Below are 23,598 nucleotides of genomic sequence, written 5' to 3'. Positions count from 1 at the left end.
CCTGACCTCTGGCCCTGCAGGGCCCCTGTGCCCCCTGCAGCGAGACCCACACGGCCCTGGTGTCCTGGAGCGTGTGGAGCGGCTAAGGCAGGACCTCCTGGCCAAGGTGCGGGCGCTGGGCCGGGAGCTGCCCGTCAACACTCTGGACGAGCTCATCGACCAGCTTGGGGGCCCCGAGCACGTGGCTGAGGTGAGCATCTAGGGGGCCCCCCCGTGGCCACCCCGGAGTCCCCGCACGGCACCGTGACATGGGGTTGGAGCTGGGAAGACCCCAGGTCCAGCATCCGGTGTGCAGCCCAGGAGGCCGGGCCGGCTGGTGGTGGACTCCCCTCCCTCAGCCGCCGTCGCCCTGCCCCCTGCTCCCCAGCCCGGCCTGGCACCCACCTTCCCCACACACCCCCGTGTGCTCTTAGTCCCCAGGCCTGTCCCCCTGTGTCTCCTCCCTATCCTCCCCACCTGCAAACTGTCCCTTCTCTTGGGATGTCCCTGTGGGGACAGCCCAGGCTCTGGTTTTGCCCCAGGGAGCAGGTTTATAATAGAAGACGTAGGACGGAGTGAAAATCCTGCTGTCTGCCCCTGGGCGGCCCGGGCCTGGCACCAAGGCCGTCCTGGCCCAGGGTCCACAGCGTCCCTAGCACACACACACTCGGGGGCTCCGGGCACCCAGGCAAGGGGCCAGGGAAACAGGCATGCGGGGGCCAGTCCCTGACGGCCTCACCGGCTGACTGCTGGTCCCCCCTCCCCAACCCCAGATGACTGGCAGGAAGGGCCGTGTGGTGTCCAGGCCCGACGGGACAGTGGCCTTTGAGTCTCGGGCAGAGCAAGGCCTCTCCATCGACCACGTGAACCTCAGGGAGAAGGAGCGCTTCATGAGTGGGGAGAAGGTGGGGGCATGAGGCCGGGGCCCGGGGGGTGCAGGGGATGGGCTGTGTCAACAGGTGCCCCCCGTGTGGGGGGAGCGGGTGAGGACCCTGCATGACCAGGGAGGTGCAGGGTTCCTGAGGGGCTGGCCCCAGGACCACAGCCCATCGCGGCCCCCGCTGGGCGTGTGTGTGCACGAGTGCCCAAGCGGGTGGGGGGGGGGGGGCCCACAGGCCTCCCTGGCCGTCCCAGCCTCCAGTCACTGTCACGCTGCCGTCTGTCACCGCCCAGGGGCCGCTGTGAGGCCCTCCACTGGAACTCAGTGTGGGCTGCTCCTCTCCACCCAGGGCAGGCCAGGGGTGGCCCACGGTCCCCTCTGAGCCCACGTGGGCTCCCCCACGGACACACACCTGCTCCTCCCGTACTCACCTTAAACGAGTCCCAGTGACCCACGTGAGGTGCGCAAGGCACAGAGGAGCAGGCAGGGTTCTGACCGTCCCGTCCGTGTCCCCCAGCTCGTGGCCATCATCTCCGAGGCCTCCAGCTCTGGCATCTCCCTCCAAGCGGACCGCCGCGTCCAGAACCAGCGACGCCGGGTCCACATGACACTGGAGCTGCCCTGGAGCGCGGACCGGGCCATCCAGCAGTTCGGTGAGTCCCACCCCGGGCAGCCCCGCCCCCGGGCAGCCCCGCCCCCGGCCGCCCCGCCCCCCGCCCGCCGTCCCTGAGAGCCCTCCTCCGCTTCAGGCCGGACCCACAGGTCCAACCAGGTCTCTGCCCCCGAGTACGTCTTCCTCATCTCCGAGCTGGCCGGGGAGCGAAGGTTCGCCTCCATCGTTGCCAAGCGGCTGGAGAGCCTGGTGAGCGGGGCTGGCCGGGCTCCCCCGGGGGGGGGGGGGGGGGGGGGGGGGGGCGGGGGGGGGCGGGGCGGCGCCGGGAGGAGCGGGGGCAGCTCCTGACGGCCTTCCCCATCCGGGGCAGGGGGCTCTGACCCATGGGGACCGCCGCGCCACTGAGTCTCGTGACCTGAGCAAGTACAACTTTGAGAACAAGGTACCTGGGGAGGGGGAGGGGGGCAGGAGGGGATGTGTCCACGCCCAGGGTCCCCTAACGCCCCTCCTCTCTGCACTCAGTACGGCGCCCGGGCCCTCAGCTGTGTCCTCACCACCATCCTGAGCCAGACTGAGAACAAGGTGCCGCTGCCCCAGGGCTACCCCGGAGGAGATGCCGCCTTTTTCCGGGGTGAGCTGGGGCTGAGTGAAGGTCTCTGCGGTGTGGGGACAGCTTGACCCGGAGCGGTCTGGAGCACTGGCACTGGCAGACTGAATTTGTGTCCAAAGACCCCCCCTTCCGCACAAGCTTACCGAGGGGGCACTGGTGGCAGGGCGGGCGCCCCGGGCTGGCTGGAGGGCTGGCACGGGGCAGAAGACATTCGAGGCCCCCCCTTCTGCAGATATGAAGCAGGGCCTGCTGTCGGTTGGCATTGGTGGGCGTGAGTCCCGCTCTGGCTGTCTGGATGTGGAGAAGGGTGAGTCCTCCACGCAGAGCCCCCCCCGCCCCCCCCAAATCCATGGGAAGGCCTCCACACCTCCCAGGCAAAGCTCCCGGGGCCCTGCCGGGGCTCCCGACGCCCTGAGCTCCCCCCTGCTCCCCCCCAGACTGCTCCATCAAGTTCCTGAGCACCCCCCACCCCCCAGACTGCTCCATCACCAAGTTCCTGAACCGCATCCTGGGGCTAGAGGTGCACAAGCAGAACGCGCTGTTCCAGTATTTCTCCGACACCTTCGACCACCTCATCGATGTGGACAAGAAGGAGGGCAAATACGACATGGGCATCCTGGGTGAGGGCTGTGGCCTCCCCGGGGCGGGGGCCTGTGGGGGGTGGGGGTCTCCAGAGCCCGGAATGGCCCTGACGGTGTTGCCCCTGTCCCCGCTCCAGCCTCCTAACGGAGGGACCGTGGCCGTGCTGGGGTGATCCCCACCCCGGTGAGCAACTGGGAGGGCCCTGGAGGGGCAGGACTTGGGGCACCAAGAAGACTCTGTCTCGGGAGGGGGGCTGCTGCAGCCTAGTGCCGTTCCCTGAGGACCAGAAGGTCTTATTTAGGCCTGAGGGGTGTATCCACATGCCCCCACGTGCTGGTGGTGAGCCTGGCACGTTTGTTCTCCTCATGCCAAAGGAACCCAACGGCTGATACCCCACAGCAGGGGCTGGGGGGGGGGGCCACAAGCCCTCCTGAGAGAGACCAGAGTCTGTATTTTCAGCTTCGAGGACCAGTCTCTGCCCGGGCGTACAACTTGGCCGTGGTAGTGAAAGCACAGACCACGGGAAACTGAGTGGTCACGGCTACGTGCCAATAAAACTTTATTTATAAAATCGGTGGCAGGTATAGTTTGCTGACTTCTATGTAACCATCCCCACAAGAGCCTTGCAGAGCTGGGGCCCTGAGGGGCATGTTGTCTGTAGTCACATCTAGTGTGAGTGTCCAGTGGGGGCTGGGGAGGCGGCTTGGACCCCAGGCCACCACAGGAGGGGCCACTTGCCGTCCGGGCCGTCTCTGCCGGGGGCGCATCCACCGCACTCCCTAGTGGACATCTCTGGGGTGTCCCCGAGAACTTGGGACGGACGGCTCCCGAAAGCCCAGAGCCTGGAGCCTCGTGGCCCCCCGATGGGAGGGTCTCACCCCTGCTCATCCTCTCCGCAGACCTGGCTCCAGGCGTTGATGAGATCTATGAGGAGAGCCAGCAGGTGTTCCTTGCCCCTGGGCACCCACAGGATGGGCAGGTGGTCTTCTATAAGGTGAGTGGGCGCTAAGCCGCCCAGCACGTGCAGGCCCGCCCCCAGCACCCCTCACCCCGCTCTGAGCCCACATGCTCTTGCAGATCAGCGTGGACCGCGGCCTGAAATGGGACGAGGCTTACGCCAAGTCCCTGGAGCTGACGGGCCCCCACGACGGCTTCTACCTCTCCTACAAGGTGGGTGGCTCGGGGGGCCCCCAACATGTCCCCAGGGGCGGGACCCCAGCCGAGGGGGTGGGGGGGCAGGGAGGGGCAGGGAGGGGCAGGCAGCATCGCCCCTGCCTCCCCACCTCCCGCGCACCCCTGCCCAGGTCCGGGACAACAAGCCCAGCTGCCTCCTGGCGGAGCAGAACCGCGGCAAGCACTTCACGGTGTACAAGCCTAACGTGGGCCGGCAGAGCCAGCTGGAGACCTTCGACAGCCTGTGCCGGAAGTTCCACTGGGTAGGCGCCGGCTGACGGGCCGGGGTGGGGGGGTGCCTGGGCCCCCTGGCGCACGCGCTCCCCTTTCTGCAGGTCCCCAGGCCGGCCCTCTGTGCCCAGCTCACCCGGCTGCCGGTGCAGGAGGAGCAGGCCTGGGGCACCGTGGACCTTAGCTTCCCGCTCATGCGCTGGGAATCGTGGATGGTCAGCCCATGCGGGTGGCTCACGCGGCTGTGTGTCCGCAGGTGACAGCAGAGGAGGCCAGGGAGCACTGGGAGAACAGCTACGCCTTCTCGCTGACGCACTGCAGCCACACCGCATGGTGAGGGCCGGGGTCGGACTGGGACGGGGGCGCCACAGCTTTGCACCGCCTGGCCCTGGCCTCTCTGCAAAGCACGTGTACGAGGAGGGTCCCTACGAATGGCACAGGGCAAAGGAGGGGGGGCGGGGTGGCGCGTTGGGCGTCAGGGGCGTTCAGGGAGCTCGGAGGAGGCCAGCAGGACGGTGCCTGGGGGCCGTGGGATCCGAGCCTCCCCTCCCCCGCCCCGGCGCAGGAACCGGCACTGCCGGCTGGTGCAGGAGGGCAAGGACTGCGTGCAGGGCCTGCGGCTGCGGCACCACTACATGCTGTGCGGGGCCCTGCTGCGCGTGTGGGGCCGCATCGCCGCCGTCATGGCCGACGTCACCAGCAGCAGCTACCTGCAGATCGTGCGCCTCAAGACCAAGGACCAGAAGAAGCAAGTCGGTGAGCAGGTGGGCACGCCAGAGGGGCCGGGCGGGAGCAGGCACCGCTTCAGAGGCCCTGACCCGCCCCGGCCCCCAGGCATCAAGATCCCCGAGGGCTGCGTGCGCCGCGTGCTGCAGGAGCTACAGCTCATGGACGACGACGTCAAGCGCAAGCACGCGCGGGGCCGGGGCCTCCCCGCGCCGCCGCCGCCGCCGCCGCCGCCCGCCCTGCGCCCACTCGAGCTGCCTTGCGGCCCCGGCGAGGTCCTGGACCTCACCTACAGCCCGCCGGCCCAGGCCTTCCCGCAGCCCCCGCCCTTTGCCTTCCCGCCCCCGGACCCCGTGCCAGCCCCCGGCGGCCTGCCCCTGGGCGCCCCGGACTCCGCAGCCGACGCCGCCGCCGCGGCCTTGGCACACCAGCGCCGTGACATCAACTTCAAGGAGGTGCTGGAGGACATGCTGCGCTCCCTCAACGCCGGGCCCGGCGCCGGGGCAGCCGGAGCGCCCGCGGGGAGCGGGGGGCCCGAGCGGCAGAGCGTCATCCAGTTCGGGCCCCCCTTTCCCAGCTCGTAGGCCCGGCAAGCGGCCCGCAGCCGGCGTCCGAGAGGAAACTTATCTGCAATACGCACGTCTCCGTGGACTCGAACTTCTCTCCTGCAGGCCTGGGTGGCGGGGCGGGTGGTGAGCCGGGGCCCAGGGCCCCCCTGCTGACTTCCGGGGAGGGGCTGCCACGCCCCCCCGCCCCCGCCCCCAGCTTCCGGAGGCCTCCACTGTAGTGCCTTCCCTACCGGGCAGACCCCTCGAGATGCTGCCCGCCCTTCGGGGCCCTCCCAGGCAGCGCAGGTCCCACTCAGGATGTCGCGGGCTCCAGGCTTGGGCAGGGCCCGGGGGTGAGGGGCACACCCTGCCCGTGCCTCTGCCCTCTCCTGCCCTCCAGGCCTAGGCAGGAGCTCCCCATCCCACCTCACCCCACCCACCCTCAGGGCCTGGTCTGACCAGAAACCCCTGAAATCCACAAAACTGGGTGGCCCCAAGAGCTGGAAACTCAGGAAACCCCAGGTGCTCAGGGCCCTGCCTTCTCTGGGGGACTCCATGGGACAGACCCCACCCCCATTAATATATGCAATTCTTCCCCACTCTCTCTGCTCCCTAAATTATTGCCCCGCCCTCTCTCCCAGGCCCCAGAACCTGCCGTGGAGCTGGCGGTGTGGGTGGGTCCCTGGTTTCTATGTGTATTTATAATTAATGCAGGTGTACATATGTAAAGAGATCTTTTTTTAAATATATGTGCCTTTTCACTACCTCCCAGATTGTCTGCTTCTCCAGCCTGCAGAGACCATGGGGAGAGGAAGGCACAGTGTGTCTCCTCCAGGAACGTTTAGCGGATACCCACGGTGGCCCCACTCAGAGGAGGTCAAGGGGGCTGTTGCCTGTGGAGGGAGCCAGGCGGGTGAGACCAGCCCACTCCTCTCCCAGACCCGTGGGAGGCCGAGGCCAGGGTAGAGGTCTAGGGCCAGGCTGAGGAGACAGACCCACACTACAAGGGGCCGTTGTCTACGGTGTCTTCCTGGCACCAGCGTGGCAGGCCAGCTGCCTTGGCCCAACTCGTGCCAGCCCTGCTGTGTCTTGAGCCAGTCACTGGTTGTCTCCTGTCTGCCGGGGAGACCCAACACCCCCCGACACCCCGGGACACTCAGGGTGGTGGTGCTCTCCAGAGCAGTTCCCCTAGTCTCTGGTGTGCACAGCTGCGGCCCCTGCTCCGGTTTATTCCCAAGGCTCCCTCACAGGGTTGGTTCAGGTGGGTGGGGTAGCCCAGGACAGGAGGACCAAGAGCTGAGCCCTTGGGAAGGCAGGAACGCACGCCAGGCCCTTCGCGGAAACCACGGAAGCACACCCGGGTCTGGTCCTCAGGTTAGAAGGGTCTCCCACCAGCCAGGACATGGACAGGTGAGGAGCCGGGAGACCCAGGGGAAGCAGCTCTAGGGTGGCTGGGGTTCTCAGCCTGGCTACTGCAGCCCTCCAGCCCCATCTCTCTGCTGCTGACCTTCACTGGAAATTGGTGGGGGCTGGGGGGGGTGGGTAGGGACAGGACAGACCCAACTGCTCTCCAGCCATGCCATCCCCTACTCCCTTGCCAGGATGGCCCCAGGCAGCTACAGGCAGGAAGCTGTGACCATGCCTCCCAGGCCCCCCAGACCGTGGATGAGCGTTGGTCTGCAGGACTGATGGCCTCAGGCTATTCCCACCCCTTCCTGGGGCGGGGGGCTGTAGATAACGCCCCCACGGCTGCACCAGATGAGGCCCCGTGGGCAGGCCTGGATGCCCTGGCTCAGTGTCCAACAGTGAGGCCTGTCTATTGCACAGGCCCTGCCTGGCACGGCTCTGTGCCCAGACCAGCTCGGCCTGATGCTCAGCCCACCCCACGTGCCCGGTCCCTCCAGTGGGCAGAGCCACAAGGCCCCAGCCCCCTTGGCCTCCCATCTAGGCACTGGGGAAGACCGGCCACAGGCAGGCCCTGAGCAGCGGGCTAATACCCTGGATGAGTCACAGCCAGTAATTCCTATCACCTCCCACAGGATCAGCCTGTGCCCAGCAGGCGGGGCTGCTAAGATTAGCGGGCGCAGACGCAGCCCTAGGAAGCCAGAGAACTCCTGAACTCACAAGAGCCTGGGGAGCTACCACCACCCTCCTGCCCCTGAACCAGAAGGTCCCCAGGGCAAAAGGCTTCCCCGCCTACCCCCCAAACCCACCCCAGGGAGGCAGGAACTTGCAGCAGGCCAATTTGTACGTTTTATTCCCACAAGATAACCAGGGGTGGGGGGGGGCGCCGAGCCACGAGCCGGGCCGAGGAACCTTCCTCCGGCAGGGGGTGCACGCCGGGTTCTCGGGTCTGCCCCACCAGCAGGCTGGTTTTCAGGCAGACCGTCATGGGTGCCGGGTAGAAGGCTCCGAGGGGCAGGGGCAGGGCCGTGGGGGGGCGGGGGGGCGCATCCTTGTGGAGCTAGAGGTAGCAGGGCAAGTCCTTCTCGATCACCTGTGGGGAGAAAGGGGGTCAGCGCTGGCCTCTTCCCTGGCCCCCACCCCCCAGCGGGCCCCTGAGGAGGAACCTACCAGGGGCTCTTCCATGGGACCGTACCGCTTCACCACGCAGCCATTCTTGTCAATGAGGAACTGCAGGAAGGGGCCGCGTCAAAACAGGGACCCCGCAGCTCTGGGGGGGAAATGCGGCCCCCGGGGCTGGAGTCCCTTTGGGCAGGGCACGGAGCTGGGGCTGAATAAACGGACCCAGGGGCAGGAGCTGGCCCTGGACACGGTCCTAGCCTGTCCCCCCTTCCCCCTTCTTACCTTGGTGAAGTTCCATTTGATGGCACTAGAAGACAAATGTGAGCTCATGAGAAATCTGTGGCGATTGCGGGCCCCCCGGGGTCCCTGCGGACCACCCTGCCCCCTCCTTTGCCCCGCACTCACTTCCCCAAGATGCCCCTCCCCTTGGGCTGGACTTTCATCCACTTCCACAGCGGGTGGGCATCATCCCCGTTCACACAGATCTTGCTGAACATATCGAACTTGACATTATAGCCAGCAGCGAACTCCTTGATCTCCGCGTTACTCCCTGGTTCCTGGGGCGAGCAGGGGCATTGGGGTGAGGGAGGACAAGCCTGGACTCCCCCTGGTCCCCGCTGCCACAGGCCCGACCCAGATCTTCTCCCCACACCCGCCCACCCTAGTCTTGACCATCCCGACACAGGGACACCTAGGGACACAGCTGGCCAAGTACGTACCTGCCTCCCGAACTGGTTGCAAGGGAAGGCCAGGATCCGTAAACCACACTCAGCGTATCTGGCGTGCAGGTCGACAAGCTGAGTATAGTTTACCTCCGTTTTGCCTCATTGCGAGGCCACGTTGGTGACTATGCACACGAAGCCCCTGGAGGAGAGATGGTGCAGTCAGGCCAGGTCAGGGCCATCGACCTTTTCCCCTGCCTCTCCCACCAGGCAGGTATGTACCCACCGGTACTTGTCCAGATTAACCATGTGTCCATCGATGTCCTTGGCTGAGAACTCGTGCATGGACTGAGCACAGCGCCAGTCGTCTCGGGAGGCACACTGTAAGGCAAGGGCACCATGAGGGGCCTGTGGACCTCGCTGCCACCTGGCCCATCTCCCAGCTCAGGGTCCCCAGAGGAAGGACTCCCAGGCGGATCCGCGCCAAGAAAACCATGTCCCCGGGACAAGGAAAAACTGAGGACTCCTCCTCCTCGAAGGCGCCCGCCGCTTGCGCTGCAGGGCGCATTTGACAGAGGACACTGAGACCCAAAGAGGGTTTGGGACCCCGCCAGGTGGCTCCAGCGGCGGGTGTGGGGGCCCCGCGCGCACCGGATCCCGGGAATCGGCGCTACAGCCGCTATCACAGGTCGCGAGCGCCGCCTGCCCCGCTCTCTCTAGACGCGGCTCCTTCCGTCGGGGGCGCGCCCTCTTGCGCCCGCAAGCCCCAGCCTTCCGCCGCGGGGGGACTCGGCGCCGCCGCCTGCCCGGCAACCGGCGCCGCTGCCCGCGGCGACCCGGGGAGCCGGCGGCTGTGCGGCCCATGCCGGACCGTTTCCGGCCGCGCCTGTGCCCGAGGGCCGCGCCGGGGGGACAAAGGGCCGGTAGCCAGGGCGCCCGGCCGCCCGTCTGTGACGCCACCGCGCGGGGCCCAGGGGAGCACGGGGCGGGGGAGGGGCGGTGACGCCCCGCGGCGCGTGACCCGGGGTTTCCAGCTCACCGGGCGCCTCCCGTTCGCCGGGCCCCGGCCGGGGGCGCCAGCGGCCGAGGGTGCCCAAGCCACCCAGCCCCCTCGACGCAACCCGGAGGCGCCCATCGGGGGTCCTTCCTGCCCAGGCCTGCTCCCGAACGCCCCCCGCCCGAGTTCTCCGCGGCCCCGCGCGCCTGCCCAACGGCCCGTCGGCCCGCCTCCGGTGCCCAGCTCACCATGGTGCCGGCCAGGCCGGGTGCGGCCAGGGCTCCGCACAGCAGCGCCGGCTTCAGCAGGCGGCACAGGCGGCTGAGGTTCATCGCGGCGGCGGGGGCGCCGGAGGCAGCGACTCCTCCCCTCGCCGAGCCAACCAATGGACGCGCGCCGGAGGGCCTGGCCTCCCCGCCCTAGGCCACGCCCAACAGAGCCCTCATTGGTTGTACGCGCAGGCGGGGCGGACGCGTGGTGACACCAGCCAATGGGAGGCCGGGGTGAGGGGCGGGCGGGGTCGGGGCCGGGCCGGGCTGCGGCTCCGCGGCTCTGCGCGACTGCGCATGCTCGCCGGCGGGGAGGGCTGCGAGGTCCGCGCAGGAGGCGCGGCGCGTCGGCGAGTTTAGGACGGTTATCCGGCTGGTTGACCTCGGCACCGCGGGATGCCTGACCACTTGAGATAGTACTGGAAACGCGTGGTGGGGGGTTCGAACTCCCAGACGTATCGCCCAGCTCTTTGAACACTGGAGGTTGTCTTTTAAAAGTAAATAAAGTCAGTCGGGGTCAGACTCCCGCTCACTGGAGACTGCGGTGTCGCTGCGGGGGCGCCCCGCCCGTGGGCCCAGCGAAGGCCGGGGACCACCCAGCGGCGAGCCACGAAACGGCACGCTGCCGTTACAAGCAGCGCGTGAGCCCGGGGCCACTAACCGGGCGACGGTTAGCGGGCCCCTGTGGCCGCGAGGACGCGCAGGTGTGTGCGGGGCAGCGGCGGCACACGCCGGGGGAGTAGTCTGCACACAGTGCAGGCGTGCTCAGGCATTTGGCCGAGTCGGTCCAGAAGACAGAACCGCCCGCTCTTGGCAATTGAGCCAAGGAATTCCTCAGCGGCCCGTCCGCCCCCACTCCCAGCCCTGCCTGGACTTCGACCTGTGGACGAGTGGGTGTTTTCAGCTTGTGCTACAGTGCACTTCTTATCCCCTTCTCGGATCCTCCCGTGAACATTGCTGCAGAGACGGGGGAGGGGGTAGGACTCTCGGCTTGGTTCACTTGGGGGGCGCCAATGAGACCCCCTCCCACCCAGGCTTGCCAAAGGGCAGAGCTGGGGCCCTTGGCCTTGCGCCACGCTTAGAGGTAGAAGCGCAATGAAATGAGGAAGCCCATTCCAACGGCCAGGCCCTGTCTTGCACAATGGCCTTCACGTGGCCGCCTCCCTCCAGTGCGGCTACCAGAGGGCCACTTGTCTGAGTCACCTCCTGGAAGAGAGCCCCCATAGTCCCACCTGGGCAGCCTCACTTCTCAAGAAGGAGCACCCCCCCCCCCCCGCACGTGCCGCCCATATTGCTTCCCCCCTGGAACCGCGGGGTGTCACGGCCACATTGGGGAAGGAGCCTGTCTGGCCCTGGGGGGAAGACTGCTGTTTTCACTTTTGCCGCAGTTGTGACCTATAACTTTGTCATAAAGATGGCCCCCGAGGCTGTTGGTTATTGCAGGATGGGCCAGAAAAACAGCTCAGGGAAACGCCCTTGTGCCCACCCCGCAGGAGGAGAGAGGTGGAGCGAGCTGGCAGCACCCATGTCCTGAGGTGGCCAGAGGCGAAGACAACAACCCATGTGGAGGCCAGCCGGAGGTGCGGCTGCCGGCGGGGCGTCCGGGCTTCACGGCTTCTGCCAGAGACACTCCGTCTCACAGAGGGGGCCGTGGAGTCTTGGGACAGTCTCAAGGCTCCAGGAAGGCTTCCCTGTGGTGGCCTAAGTTCCTGTGTGGCCCCAGTGAGGGGGCTCAGCTGGCCACTGGCGAGAGGCCTTTTCAAAGTGGAAAGTTTTTCTAATTGAGATAAAATTCACATAACATAAAATCCACTATTTTAGCCATTTTGAAGTGCACACTTTTTTAAGATATTTAAAATGTACAACCATCTCCGCTAGGTAATTCCAGAACATCCCATCACCCCAAAGGAAACCCAGTCCCCATCATCAGTCACTCCCTGTCCCCTCCCCCAGCCCCCGGCCCCCATGAGCGAGCCCCTTCCTGTCCGTGGAAGAGCCTGTTCTGGAAGTTTCACACACGTGGATTCACACTCCGTGTGGCGTCTCGTGTCGGGTTCCCTCCCTGAGCGTCGTGTGTTCCGGGTCCGTCCGTGGGGCGGCGGGGGTGGGCGCCTCGCTCCTGCTCTGCTCGTGGCCAAGTAATGTTCCCATGCGTGGTGGACACAGTGTGTTTACCTGTTCATACATTGATGGAATTTGGTTGTTTTGAACTTTTGCCTTTGTAACGCTGTACAAGTGTTTGTATGGGCATACATTTTCATTTTTTAAATTAAAAAAAATTTTTTTTTCTTTAATTTACATCCAAATTAGCATATAGCGCAACAATGATTTCCAGGAGTAGATTCCTTAATGCCCCTTTCCCATTTAGCCCATGCCCCCTCCCACAGCCCCTCCAGCAAGCCTCTGTTTGTTCCCCATATTTAGGAGTCTCTTCTGTTTTGTCCCCCTCCCTCTTTTCGTACATTTTCATTTCTCCTTCGTATGCACCTAGGAGTGGAATTGCCGGGTCAGATGCTAAGCCTCGTTTAACCTCGTGAGCAGCTGCCGGACTGTTTTCCATCCACTCCATTTTATATCCCCACCCAGGAGCGTGTGGATGGCGGCCAGAGTTCTGGACTCAGCCTCGGCCATGTGATACAGCATGGCGAGAGGTGCGAAGGAGCAGCTTGCCACTCTGTGTCTCTGTGTCCTGGCGCTGAGGGCACAGTCACTGGACTCTGAATCATCAGAATGATGCTCAGGCCTTGGCAGCCTCTCTGGGGTCCTGAGGCCCACCTGGCCCTGTGAGCCCTTTCTCCTGTCTCTTCTGTGCCCTGTGGAACAGCAAGACTGCCTAACATCTACACACACCCACTACTGTATTCACCTGCCACCCATGCCTGGGCCCTCTTGGGGTACTATCCGGGCCACCTTTCCTTGGAGCCGGCCTCCCCCCGCCCCCAGGTTCCAACAGTCCTGCCTTCTCCCCTTGCCAGATCTGCCTTCACGCCAGCAACCTAGACAGATGCCTTTTCTCCCATCTTAAAACCGCTCCTAGCTCCCTCTCCTTCCACCCTTGGCCCCCCTCCCCTTGGCATTCGCGTCCACATCTCCAACTCCTTTCCTCTCATCCATCCCACCCTGGCCAGGCCCCCTCCTGATCTGCCCTCCTTGGGGTCACCAAGCTCCCGTCCAATCTTCACATCTGCTCAGACTCAAACTGCCGTTTCGTGGCCGTGATGGTTGGTCTCTCCCTCCTCCTCCTCCAGACGCTTTCTTCACCTGGTTCCAGGGCACCTGGCAACCTCCTACCGCCCTTTATTCTACCAAGGAGCACTCATGTAACACTGCTGGTGCCAGGCACTGCCATCATTAATCAAGCGCCCTGAGAAGCGGGTGCTGTTTTTGTCCCTGTTCTACGAGGCAGGGGGAAGGGAGACATTTAGGTACAAAATTGCTAAGGGATGTGCCTCGGTTCACACAGCCAGGACTGGAGGCCAGGCCACTGCTTCAGGATCTGTGCCCCGCTCTGTGCCCTTCCGCTGCTTCTTCCCTCTCCTCGGCCTCCACATCTTGGCAAGGCTCCAGTCCTGGTCTCGGATCTGTTCGGTGACCGCGCCCAGCCTCCGATCTCCATTGACTCCCACAAGTCTGCTGCACCGCCCCCCCCCCCCCACCCCACCCCCCCCCCCACCTCCCAACCTTGGACTTTGCCCTGGATTCCACTCATATCCCAAGGTCTCCTTGATCTCTCTCCTTGGGCCGCAAGGAGATCATTTCTTCTTTCTTTTCTTTCTTTTTTCTTTATTCTTATTTTTTAAGTAATCTCTATGCCCAATGTGGAGCGTGAACTTCTCCTCCACCAACTGAGCCAGCCAGGTGCCCCCAGAGCCCCTTTTTTTCTTTTTTTAAATTCTTAAATTATTCAATTTATTTTTGGGAGACAGAGACAGAGCATGAACAGGGGAGGGGCAGAGAGAGAGGGAGACACAGAATCGGAAGCAGGTTCCGGGCTCCGAGCTGTCAGCACAGAGCCCGACATGGGGCCCGAACCCACAAACCGCAAGATCATGACCTGAGCTGAAGTCACACGCTCAACCGACTGGGCCACTCTCAGTGGCGCCCCTCCAGAGCCCCTTTCTAATCTGTCACCCACACCTGTCTCTCCCTGGCCTGTTGGCCCCAGTCAGGGCTGCCCTGTTCTCCCTCCTCCCTCTCTGTCTCTCTCTTCTCCGTGTCCCGTCCATCTGCAAATCTGTGGGCTCCACCTTCAGAATACCAGGACTCTGCCCACTGCTCTGCCCAGGTCATCCTCTCCACCCCTCCTTGGTCTCCCTGCTCAAACACTGAGAGTGACTGACAAAGTTAACCCAAGCTTTTCAACCCAAGCAACAAGGCCTCCCAGGGTTTGCCTCACTGCACTCTTTAACCTCCTGTCCTCCCCTCCCCCCACAGGCCTCCTTGCTGCCAACTCACCAGGCAAAGTGCGGCCTCAGGGCCTTTGCACACGCTGTACCTTTTGATAGACCTTTCTATAGACATTCCCACAGCTTCCTCCTTCTATTTGGGCTTTTGCCAGAGTCTCTCTCGCTCCTTGCCTTCCCTGACCTCCTCCCCATTTGACACTGAAAGTCTCCCACGTTGCTTAGCGTGGTCTACCTTTTCTTCCATAGCATTGTCACCTTGTAACATTATCGTCTGTTGTGCTCACCGTTTCTGTCCTGTGTCTCCCTGGAATGTCTGCCTCTGTGAACGTATCGCCCAATTTCGAAGCTCCTGATGCGCCTCCAATGGGGCGAGCGCTGAGCTGGGGGCAGGGGTGGATGCGCAGTGGGGGTTGCGGGGAGACACAGGTGGGAGCACCTCATGAGCCCAGGAGCTATGCCAGGCTCCTCCCAAGCACAGCCGTCCCTTTAGACTCTCACCTAACCCTCTAAAACGGGGACACTTTATTTCCATTGCACAGAAGGGAACACCAAGGCTCATGGGCATTAAGTTGGACGCGGCCCGCAGCACCTGGATGCATATTTACAAAGGGCCTACAAAGTTGCCCGGCCCTCTCTGGGAAGCGAGGAGACCGCTGCCTCCGTCCGGCCTCAGTTTCCCCTCCCGTAGCTCGCCTCCGCCTCCCACGATTCTAAATCTAACGCAGAGACCAGCGTTGAGCGGAAACCACAACTCCCGAGAGGCCCTGCGGCCAAGGCCACGCGAGAACTGCCGAGGCGAGAGTGGGCGGTTCCGTTCGCACGCCTCTCGCGCAGCCAACCGCCGCTCTCAGAAGGCCCGGGCTGCCCTTGGCGCTGCCGCTCCCGAAGTTGTCTGGATTCAGGCGTTCGCTGTCGACAGCCCTCCACGAGACGGACTGGGGGCTTGACAATGGCTCGGCGCAGGCGCAGTCGGCGAGGGTACTGCCGGGCTGGGGCGCGTTGACGCGGAGCGGCGGCGGCCATGGACGACGAGGAGGAGACGTACCGGCTGTGGAAGATCCGCAAGACCATCATGCAGGTGAGCCTGCTCGGCTAACGCGGCGAGGTCGGACCAGGACGAGGTCCCTGCGGCGCGCAGCGGGGCCGGGGCGCGTGGAGGACGGAGGGGCCGACGGCCTGTGGCCGAGCCGGGAGTCCGGCGGTCCCAGGGCGGGGCGGGGGGTGGGGTGGGGAGGAGGGGGTCTCCCTCGAGCTGGAGAGAGACGTGGACCCCTGTTCTCCCATTTGGGCCTGTTCCTGGAAGGCTTGGGCTCTAGCCCGGGTGCCTGACAGAATCCCAGAATCGGGGCTTGGGGGGAGCCCTGCTGGTCAGTGAGGGCGTCTGACTGATGTTTCTGTTCGGCGGCTACTTCACGGCCTCGGCCGCCACCTTTGAGCTCCTCGCGTTGTTCGGGACAACTATCAGCAACAGTCCGGCTGAGCGTTCGCTGCAAGGCGTGCGGTTTAGCCGCCCGGTGGGAGGGGACCCGTGCGATCCCAGGCCTGGGAGAAATCCCGCCGGAACTAAGCCCAGGCGGCCGCATTCAGCCTCTTCTTACCGCTTTGCAAAGCTGCTCTAAGGCAGGGACCAGAGCAGCCGTGCCCAGGGGCTGCGCTGGGGGCCCTGCAGGCTCTGGAGGGACAATCAGGCCAGGGGGCTCATGGAGAAAAGGGGTGGGCGCAGGGCCGGGTAGCAGCTCTGACCTTCCCTCTCTCCGTCTGGATCCTCTTCACCCACTGGAGGAGCCCTGGCCAGCCCAGCAGTGCCCCTCCCACCCAGACCCCAGGGCCATAGCTCTGCCCCACCGCTTCCCGGTCACGGCCTGTCCCCGAGGCTCAGGATAAGGTGACAGTTGCGTGTGTGGCAGCTGGTTGTCTGGAGCAGCGCAGGGGCTCTCTTGGGGCGTGCCCTGGTCTGTGTCCCCACCTGCCCATTTCCGTCTGACGTCTACACGCACCTGTCGCATCAGGCCCCCAAACCCCGTGTCCTTCTCTGCAGTGGCCTCATCTGGCCCGAGCGCTTCCCGCCAGCTCTCTCTGCCCTGAGGTCACTGGGCTAGCGCTCTCTCTCTCTCTCTGCAGCTCTGCCATGACCGTGGCTACCTGGTGACCCAGGATGAGCTGGACCAGACACTGGAAGAGTTCAAGGCCCAGTTTGGGGACAAGCCGAGTGAAGGGCGGCCACGGCGCACAGACCTCACGGTGCTGGTGGCCCACAACGACGACCCCACTGACCAGATGTTTGTCTTCTTTCCAGGTGAGGGCCTTGCTGGTCCTTGGCTGTGTGTGTCCTGGGGGTCACGGTCCTAGTAGAGCCATCCGAGGGCCTGCTCGGGGTCACATGGTCGCAGCTGCATGCTGTGTGACCAGTGTCTACACTGACCCTTTTTAATCTTCCCAGCCTGGAAAGAGAGCCCGCCGCCCCCCCCCCCCCCCCCCCCGCCCTTTCACTGCAGACGATGACATTGATCTCTGACTTCTCTGAGCACTTATTCCAGCTTCCTTCTCCTCGATCCCCTTCCCCAGTTTTTCTTCCTCGGCTGTGTTCTCCACCAGGATCGTCACAGGCCTCCCAGGGGGGCCCCCAGACCCCTCATGACCTGAGACTCACCTGTGTCCTCTCTGGCCCCCCCCCCCCCCCCCCCATCAGCCCAGCCTCCAGTCTCCAAGCCTCCCGTTCCCTGCAGCCCCTTCCTGTGCTGCTGGAGGGTTCTGGCCCCGTCCTGGGCCCTGTCCATGCCCCTCACCGAGCTCGGGTGCCACCTCTTCCAGGTCGAGCGAAGAGCCCACCGAGGGGTGTCCCGGGCCCCCTGTGTCCCTCTGTCTTAGCACCTGCTCACTGAGGCAGCCCGACTCTGAGGCCCATAAGGGTCGGGAGGCTGTGCTGCGGGGTGAGCACTTGGGGGCCCAGCCCACTGCCTGGAATCAAGGGGGGTGGCACACGTTTACGGAATGGACCCAGCTGGTGCTTTTACAGGAAGCGTCCCCGTGTGTGAGGCGTGCTTATTGGAGGCATTGGTGCTTAGCCGCCTGCGTCCCTGTGGCGCTGTCTCAGCCTCCCGAGAGTGGGGGCGTCCGTGTTCTCCCGTGGGCCATAGCTCAGGACTGGGGTTCCCGCCGTGTTAGTCCACACAGCGCCCCCGACCTGGCGGCTTGAGCGTCTGCGACCGCTCCGCTTCCAGCGCCGGAGGCACGAAGTCTGACGCCAGGTATCGGCAGGGCTGGCGGTCTGCCGCCTTCGCCCTGTGTCCTCACACGGCTGCTTGCCCTTTGCGTCTCTGTCTTCGTGTCCTAGAAGGACAGCAGTCGGTTGGATTCGGGTCTGCCCCGATGACCTCGCGTAAATTTAGCGTTGTTTCCAAATGCAGTCACGTTCGAGGTATTGGGGGTTGGGACTCTAACGTAAGGGCTTGGGGGGGACACGACTCAGCCCACGATACTGCCCGTCGGTGGAGCGAGGGTCTCAGGAGGGTGCCGTGACGGAGCAGCGGGCAGGGGCCTGGCCGGGAGCCCCGCGTGGGTCCTGGCACCAGGGGCTGCCCGTCTGCTGGGCTCCCGGAGTCCAGAGGTCCCATCGTGCCCGGCTCTGGGCCTGTGCGCCGTGGTGACCTGGCACCCCACCGGCAGTGCAGGGACGGGAGGTAGTCTCCGTGGTGGGACCTCGGGCTCCCGTAGACTAGACGAAGCGCTTGATGTGGGCATTCCCAAACCCTGGAACCACTGAGGCCCCGGACCACATGCGGCTCAGATCCTACTTCCAGGAAGGGGTCCAGTGAGTCCGGGCTGCCAGGCACCTTTCAGCTCCCCAGGTGACGTGGAGGCGGCCAGCCCCCTGGTCCGGGAGCCAGCAGCCAGGTTCCTGTCGTGCGTGTGGGGAAGCTGAGGCCTCAGAGAGAAGGGGCCGTTCCGGAGTGGCACAGGGGCCCCTCGGCACAGCAGAGCTAGCGCCCGGGTGCCCGAGAGGGCGAGGGAGCCGGGCCCACACGGCGAGAGGGGCCCCGGCAGTGCAGACCGCCGTGCGTTCTGTCCGCAGAGGAGCCCAAGGTCGGCATCAAGACGATCAAGGTGTACTGCCAGCGGATGCAGGAAGAGAACATCACCCGCGCCCTCATCGTGGTGCAGCAGGGCATGACCCCCTCCGCCAAGCAGGTGGGTGGGGGCCCCGCCCAGGTGCTGAGCCCCGCTGCCTCTCATTCGGCCCTGAGCACCTCGCTTCCCTTCCTGCCACAGCTCCTCACGGGGCCCTTCGCCCATCCCGAGGGGACCCCCGGGGACTGGGATCTGAGAAGGAGCGGTTGTCCCTCGCTGAGGGGCAGGGCCAGAGTGGCAGGGCGGTCGGCGCCCCGTCTGTGACGGGACGGGACGGAGGACCAGTAAGCACTCGTCCTGTGCTTGGGGGCTGCAGGACACTCCCAGCCCCATCGGCTCGAGGACGAGCCCCGGGAGCGTTTTGTCAGATGGAAACACGCGAGCATCACCTGGTTGTCACCGTGACACCGGGCCGAGGCCCCTGTTGGGTGGGCGGGCTCTCCCTGCGGAGGAGCCCGGCTGCCTGGTGGTGGGTTTTGGTGAATTGCAACGCTTGGCGGTTTATTGGGGTGTGAAAGCAAACCCTCTCTGGCTTCCCGCCCCCGCCAGCCTCCAGGGAGCCAACGGTGGGGTGGTCCTGGCTCTTGGCTGTGCCTGAGGGCGGTCTCTTTTCCAGTCGCTGGTTGACATGGCCCCCAAGTACGTCCTGGAGCAGTTTTTGCAACAGGAGCTGCTCATCAACATCACAGAGCATGAGGTGGGGGCCTCAGGTGGGGGCGGCGGGGAATGGGCCCTCCTCCCCAGCGGGGGCTAGCGAGGGACGAAGGGAGGCTGGGAAGGCAGTGCCGGGCCCCACGGTCCCTCACCCGCTGGGGGATGGCAGAGATGTGGGCGTTTGCCTGACAGTAGGAAGACAGTGGGGACGCGTCCCCGGGGCTGGATGCTCCCGCTTTGCGGAGAGCCGGTCTGGTGATGGCAGTAGGGCAGGGGTCCCTGAGTGTGGTCCCGGACGGGCCGCGGCAACATCACCCAGGAACATAACCAGGAATGCAGATCCCCAGGCCTGCTTGGCCTGCACAGTCAGGAAGCCCCGGGGGGTGGGGGCGGGACCCCAGGGCTGGTCTGCAGGAGGCGCAGTCTGGGGACCCCCGTCCACACGTGGAGCCGGGAGCAGGATGGGGCTGCGCCAGGACATCTGTAAACCCCGGCCCCTCTGGTTAACGTGGCGCGACAAGGCAGCTGGCCAGGGCCCGCCCCGCACCCCTTCTCTGTGTGGGGAATCAGCGGGGCCTGTCCTCAGCTCCTCCTCTTGGCAGCTGGTCCCGGAGCACGTCGTCATGACCAAGGAGGAGGTGACCGAGCTCCTGGCCCGGTAGTATCCTTTCGGCCCCCTCCCCTGGGCCCCCGCACCCCAGTCACCCCCACCCCCGTCAGCTGAGCCTGGCTTTTTCCCTGACTGAGCTGCTCAGTAAACTCCGAGAGAACCAGCTGCCCAGGATCCAGGCCGGAGACCCGGTGGCCCGCTACTTTGGGATAAAGCGAGGGCAGGTGAGGACTCGCGCCCCCCCCCCCCCCCCACCTGGGGCTCCCCCAAGGGCAGGTGAGGAGTCCCGCCCCCCCCCCCCCCCCCCCCCCCCCCCCCCGTCACCCAGGGCCCCCGCCCACCCCAGATCCGGGGTGGGCTGTGACTTCAGCCTGTGGGGAGGCCCCAGCCCCTGTTCTGCTTTGGCACCTGCACAGGTGGTGAAGATCATCCGGCCCAGCGAGACCGCGGGCAGGTACATCACCTACCGGCTGGTGCAGTAGCCGCCCTGCTCGCAGGTGAGATGGCGCCTCTCGGGGGTGCTGAGCGGGAGGGCCTGTCCGTCTCCGGCCCGGGAGGGAGCGCATCGTTCCCGCCCACCGGGTTGTGGCCGGAGAGCCCCTTCTCCCCGCTGCCCACGGTCCTTCGTGTGTCATCCACTTGTCGCCGGGCTTGGAGGCAGCTGGCTCAGGCTCGCAGGACCGACTAACACGCCTTCGTCCTTCCTCTCGTCCAGCGGCCCGGAGTCCCTCACCCAGGCTGAGGGCGGCAGCCGGCCCGCCCTGTGGGAACAGTCACCCCAGGAACCTCCTCACTGCTGCTTCTCCACACCCCTGGGCTGAAGGTCTGTGTGTGGCCTCACCTGGACCCCGCGTGGGGGCGCCTCCGGAGGGAACGGGACGGCGCAGGGAGCCCCTCCGGCGCCCGGTGACAAACTGCAGTCCTGGGTCCAAGTCTCTGGCCCCCAGCGCCTTGCTGTCGCCGTGTCCTATAGGGTGGCCCCGGGGACATCTGTGAGCCGCGTCCGTGGCGGCAGAGAGCGAGTCGCGACTTGCTGCCGGGTGTTTTTAAGAATTAGAAGTATTGGAGTCAATAAAGCGGCCTGTCTGGAAGGCAGAACGACCGGTTTGCGACGAGTGGCCTTGCTCGAGGCTGTAGGCCCTAGGCCCCACCGGGGGGACTCAGCCCCCTTGTTCTGTGGCGCCTGCTGCCCCGGAGGGTGGCCGTCCTCTCCCGTCCCTGTACCGAGCCTGCGGGGGGGTGGACGGCGGGCATCGGGCCCTGTCCACGTGCGCGAGGCAGGCAGCGCTGCCGTGTTGCTTCGACTTGGTTTCCTGCTGCTTTTCTCGCGCAGAAGTTTGCAGTGAGATCACCCAGCTTCCTCCCGTTACCGTCTGATTTCAGGAAGTCTTCCCCCGGTTTGCTTTTCTTTCTGTTTTAGTAACTGCTTTATCGGGATATAACTTTTGTGCCACACAAGCCGCCCATTCGCGGCACACCGTTCAGTGGGTTTTAGTGTTGTCACTGTTAGAACTTGTCACCCCAGAGGAAACCCCATCCCCATCACCACTCATTCCTCCCCACCACCACCCCGGCCCCCACGAGCCCCCTTCCCGTCCGTGGATGAGCCTGTTCTGGACATTTCACGCACATGGATTCACACCTCGCGTGGCCTCTCGTGTCTGGTTCCCTCCCTGAGCATCGTGTGTTCGGGGACCGACCGCGGGGCGGCGGGGGTGGGCGCCTCACTCCTTCTCGCGGTCGAGGGATGTGCGCGTGCGCTGTGGACGTGTGTATCCATTTGCTTGCCATTGGACAGCGAGTTCTTCCACGTTTTGGCAGTTACGAATAATGTTGCTGTGGGCCTTCACCACAAGTTTCGCGTGGACGTGTGTTTTCATTTTTCTCGGGCGTGTATCTGGGAGTAGAATTGCCGGGTCGCCTGGAGGCTGGTTGCCCGTTGGAGGAACCGCCCGGCGGTCAGCACCGCAGCCGCCCCACGTCTCGTCCGCACACCCCTGCCCTCTGCGGCTCTCCTGGCGGGGCGGGCTGCGTCCTCGCCGTCGCCCGGGCTGCTTTTCCCTGACGCCTGGCCACGCTGAGCAGCGTTTGTGTGCCTACTGGCCACTTCAGCGTCATCTTTGGAGGGAGGTCTGTTCAGAGCCTTCGTCCGTGGCGGGATCGGGCTGACTGGCTGTCTGTCCGACCAGGCTGCAGGTGCTGTCGGTTCCCGTGTGCAGGTGTGTTATATACGCTTAACACGCACAAGTCCCTGGTCAGTTACACAGTTTGCGAGAGCTTTTTCCGTTTTTTGTTTTTGCAAACGTCTGTTCCTAACGTTGGTATGTTTACGCGTGGCCTTGACTTCTGGGATTTGCTCCTGGGCTTGGTATGACTTAGGGATGTATCTTTTCTCCCTGGGACAGATGGTGCTCTGGATACTGTGAATGCCTAGCGGGTCCTTACTGCCCGAATTGCCACACTCCTCTGGATTCCCAGGTGGACATGGGTCTGATTCCAGCTCCTCTTGTCTGTGGATCAATCCTGGTTTTCCAAGTGACAGCTTTGTAGCATGTCTAACGGTGGTACACGTCTCCCCTGCCCCTGCAAACGTACGTACATTGTTTGCCAAAGGAAGCCAGACACAGAAGGTCACGTCCAAGTGACTCCACTCACGGGGGGTCTCTAGAGGAGTCCCGTCCACAGAGACAGTAGATGGTGGGAGTGGGGGGTGTGGTGAGGGGCGGGGAGTCAGTGCTTCATGGGGACAGAGTCTCAGTTTCGGGAGATGGAAAGTTCTAGAGACGGATGGAGGGGGTGGCTGCATGACTGCGAGTGTGCTTGCCGCCCGTGAGCTGTGCACTCAGATGTGGTACGTATTCCGTATATTTTAACCACAGTAAAAAAACAGAAAACGACTTGGTTATCGTGTCCTTCCCCCCACAGTGGGGTTTTGTGTATTGTTTGGGTTTATTGATACTTAGTTTGTGTGTTTTGTTTTGGGGGGGGGCATAGCTAGTTACTGAGGGGTAGCTGACAGGGTGTCACTGGTTGCACCTGAAATTAACGTGACTCTTGGCTGTTCTTGAACATGGACTTCGTACAAGAACAGGGGTGCCTGGGGGGCTCCGTTGGTTAAGTGTCCGACTCTTGATTTCGGCTCAGGTCACAGTCTCACGGTCCCGGGAGAATCGGGCTCTGCGCCGTGGGATTCTGTTTCTCTCTGTTTGCCCCTCCCCTTCTCATGCCGCGCTTTCTCAAAATAAATGAACTTAAAACGAATATGTAAAAAATCCTTTTGCTTTTGGTTGAGTTTGCTTGGTCTCTGAACCCAGGTGCAAACCTCTGGCTCATCTGCACACGAAGGACTTTGAACAACTTTGAAGCTCCGTTCGAAGTCGGCAGAGTTTCGGGCGTAGAGGCCACGGACGTTCCTGTCATTCTGGTGCAGGGGGTTTTTTGTTGCCTCAACCTCCATGCCCTCCTTCCAGCGGCACCTGGCCTTCCTTTGAGAATTCATCCCTTTTGGGGACCAGATCCTGCCTATGCCATTGAGTATAACCTCCCTAAGATTGGTTCAGGTTGGGCTGTTGCTCAGACACCTGCCTCAGGCCTCATGGAAGAGGTGCCCCCTCCTTGGATACGGGTGGATTGAGGAGGGGGGCCCCAGGCCCCTGTGACGTGCTGTGAGCTGGGTCAAGCCTGGCCTGAAGCTGGCCCTGAACCAGTAAATCACCAGGCACCTCATGAACGGCATCCAGAGGCCTTCGTTTACAGGCCTGGCCAGACTTCAGGGGGAGGCTTTTCATGACCCTTGCTGTTTGAATAATGCCCGTAAGTGGAAAGCTGCCGTCTGGCTGAACACGGAATACAGTTAAATGGTCTTATCTGAGTTTTTTTTTGTTTGTTTTTTTTTTGTTTTTTTTTCTTATTTTGAGAGAGAGCCCACGAGCTGGGAAGGGCAGAGAGGGGGAGAGAGTATCCCAAGCAGACCCTGTCAGCGTGGAGCTTGACGTGGTGCTCGA

General features: G+C 64.1%; 3 protein-coding genes and 1 long non-coding RNA gene across 14 annotated transcripts in view; 3 read left to right on the top strand and 1 right to left on the bottom strand.

The window, feature by feature from the left end:
- The window catches only part of SBNO2 (strawberry notch homolog 2), a 49,387-nt gene extending 43,279 nt beyond the window's left edge, over positions 1-6,108 (top strand). For 7 of the 10 annotated variants that reach the window (XM_042977518.1, XM_042977515.1, XM_042977516.1 and 4 more), the window contains 14 exons: positions 21-190; positions 753-884; positions 1,377-1,512; positions 1,609-1,721; positions 1,843-1,914; positions 1,995-2,103; positions 2,315-2,389; positions 2,520-2,702; positions 3,564-3,658; positions 3,742-3,834; positions 3,969-4,100; positions 4,325-4,401; positions 4,634-4,824; positions 4,903-6,108. In XM_042977518.1, coding sequence (XP_042833452.1) covers positions 21-190; positions 753-884; positions 1,377-1,512; positions 1,609-1,721; positions 1,843-1,914; positions 1,995-2,103; positions 2,315-2,389; positions 2,520-2,702; positions 3,564-3,658; positions 3,742-3,834; positions 3,969-4,100; positions 4,325-4,401; positions 4,634-4,824; positions 4,903-5,378 — 2,054 coding nt within the window. In that variant the 3' untranslated portion in view covers positions 5,379-6,108. The remainder of the gene's footprint in view (positions 1-20; positions 191-752; positions 885-1,376; positions 1,513-1,608; positions 1,722-1,842; positions 1,915-1,994; positions 2,104-2,314; positions 2,390-2,519; positions 2,703-3,563; positions 3,659-3,741; positions 3,835-3,968; positions 4,101-4,324; positions 4,402-4,633; positions 4,825-4,902) is intronic. The other 3 variants (XM_042977521.1, XM_042977517.1, XM_042977525.1) reach the window with 1 other exon arrangement.
- Positions 6,109-7,582: 1,474 nt separating this feature from the next.
- GPX4 (glutathione peroxidase 4) lies at positions 7,583-9,987 on the bottom strand. Of its 2 annotated transcripts, none has more exons than XM_042977526.1 (7): positions 9,776-9,987; positions 8,817-8,911; positions 8,588-8,732; positions 8,274-8,425; positions 8,151-8,175; positions 7,917-7,976; positions 7,583-7,839 (listed from the first exon to the last, which is right to left on the bottom strand). In XM_042977526.1, exons 1-7 carry the CDS (start codon positions 9,857-9,859, stop codon positions 7,807-7,809), a joined length of 594 nt encoding a protein of 197 aa, XP_042833460.1. In that variant the 5' UTR covers positions 9,860-9,987; the 3' UTR covers positions 7,583-7,806. The 2 variants fall into 2 exon arrangements, with proteins under 2 accessions (XP_042833460.1, XP_007099407.3); XM_007099345.3 differs by lacking the exon at positions 9,776-9,987 and adding an exon at positions 9,182-9,427.
- Positions 9,988-10,328: 341 nt separating this feature from the next.
- Positions 10,329-11,620, top strand: LOC122236502. Its single transcript, XR_006214561.1, has 2 exons — positions 10,329-10,686; positions 11,290-11,620. It is a non-coding gene; the product is annotated as an uncharacterized LOC122236502 (long non-coding RNA).
- Positions 11,621-15,094: 3,474 nt separating this feature from the next.
- On the top strand, positions 15,095-20,695 carry POLR2E (RNA polymerase II, I and III subunit E). The gene is made up of 8 exons (XM_042977527.1): positions 15,095-15,280; positions 16,324-16,498; positions 18,275-18,390; positions 18,947-19,027; positions 19,587-19,645; positions 19,740-19,818; positions 20,011-20,091; positions 20,310-20,695. Exons 1-7 carry the CDS (start codon positions 15,224-15,226, stop codon positions 20,074-20,076), a joined length of 633 nt encoding a protein of 210 aa, XP_042833461.1. The 5' UTR covers positions 15,095-15,223; the 3' UTR covers positions 20,077-20,091; positions 20,310-20,695.
- The last annotated feature ends 2,903 nt before the right edge of the window (positions 20,696-23,598 follow it).

The sequence above is a fragment of the Panthera tigris genome, chromosome A2, assembly GCF_018350195.1.
Source record: "Panthera tigris isolate Pti1 chromosome A2, P.tigris_Pti1_mat1.1, whole genome shotgun sequence".
Taxonomy (NCBI): Eukaryota; Metazoa; Chordata; class Mammalia; order Carnivora; family Felidae; genus Panthera; species Panthera tigris.
Note: the sequence above shows the minus strand (reverse complement) of the source record. Positions and strands in the feature narration are given on the sequence as shown.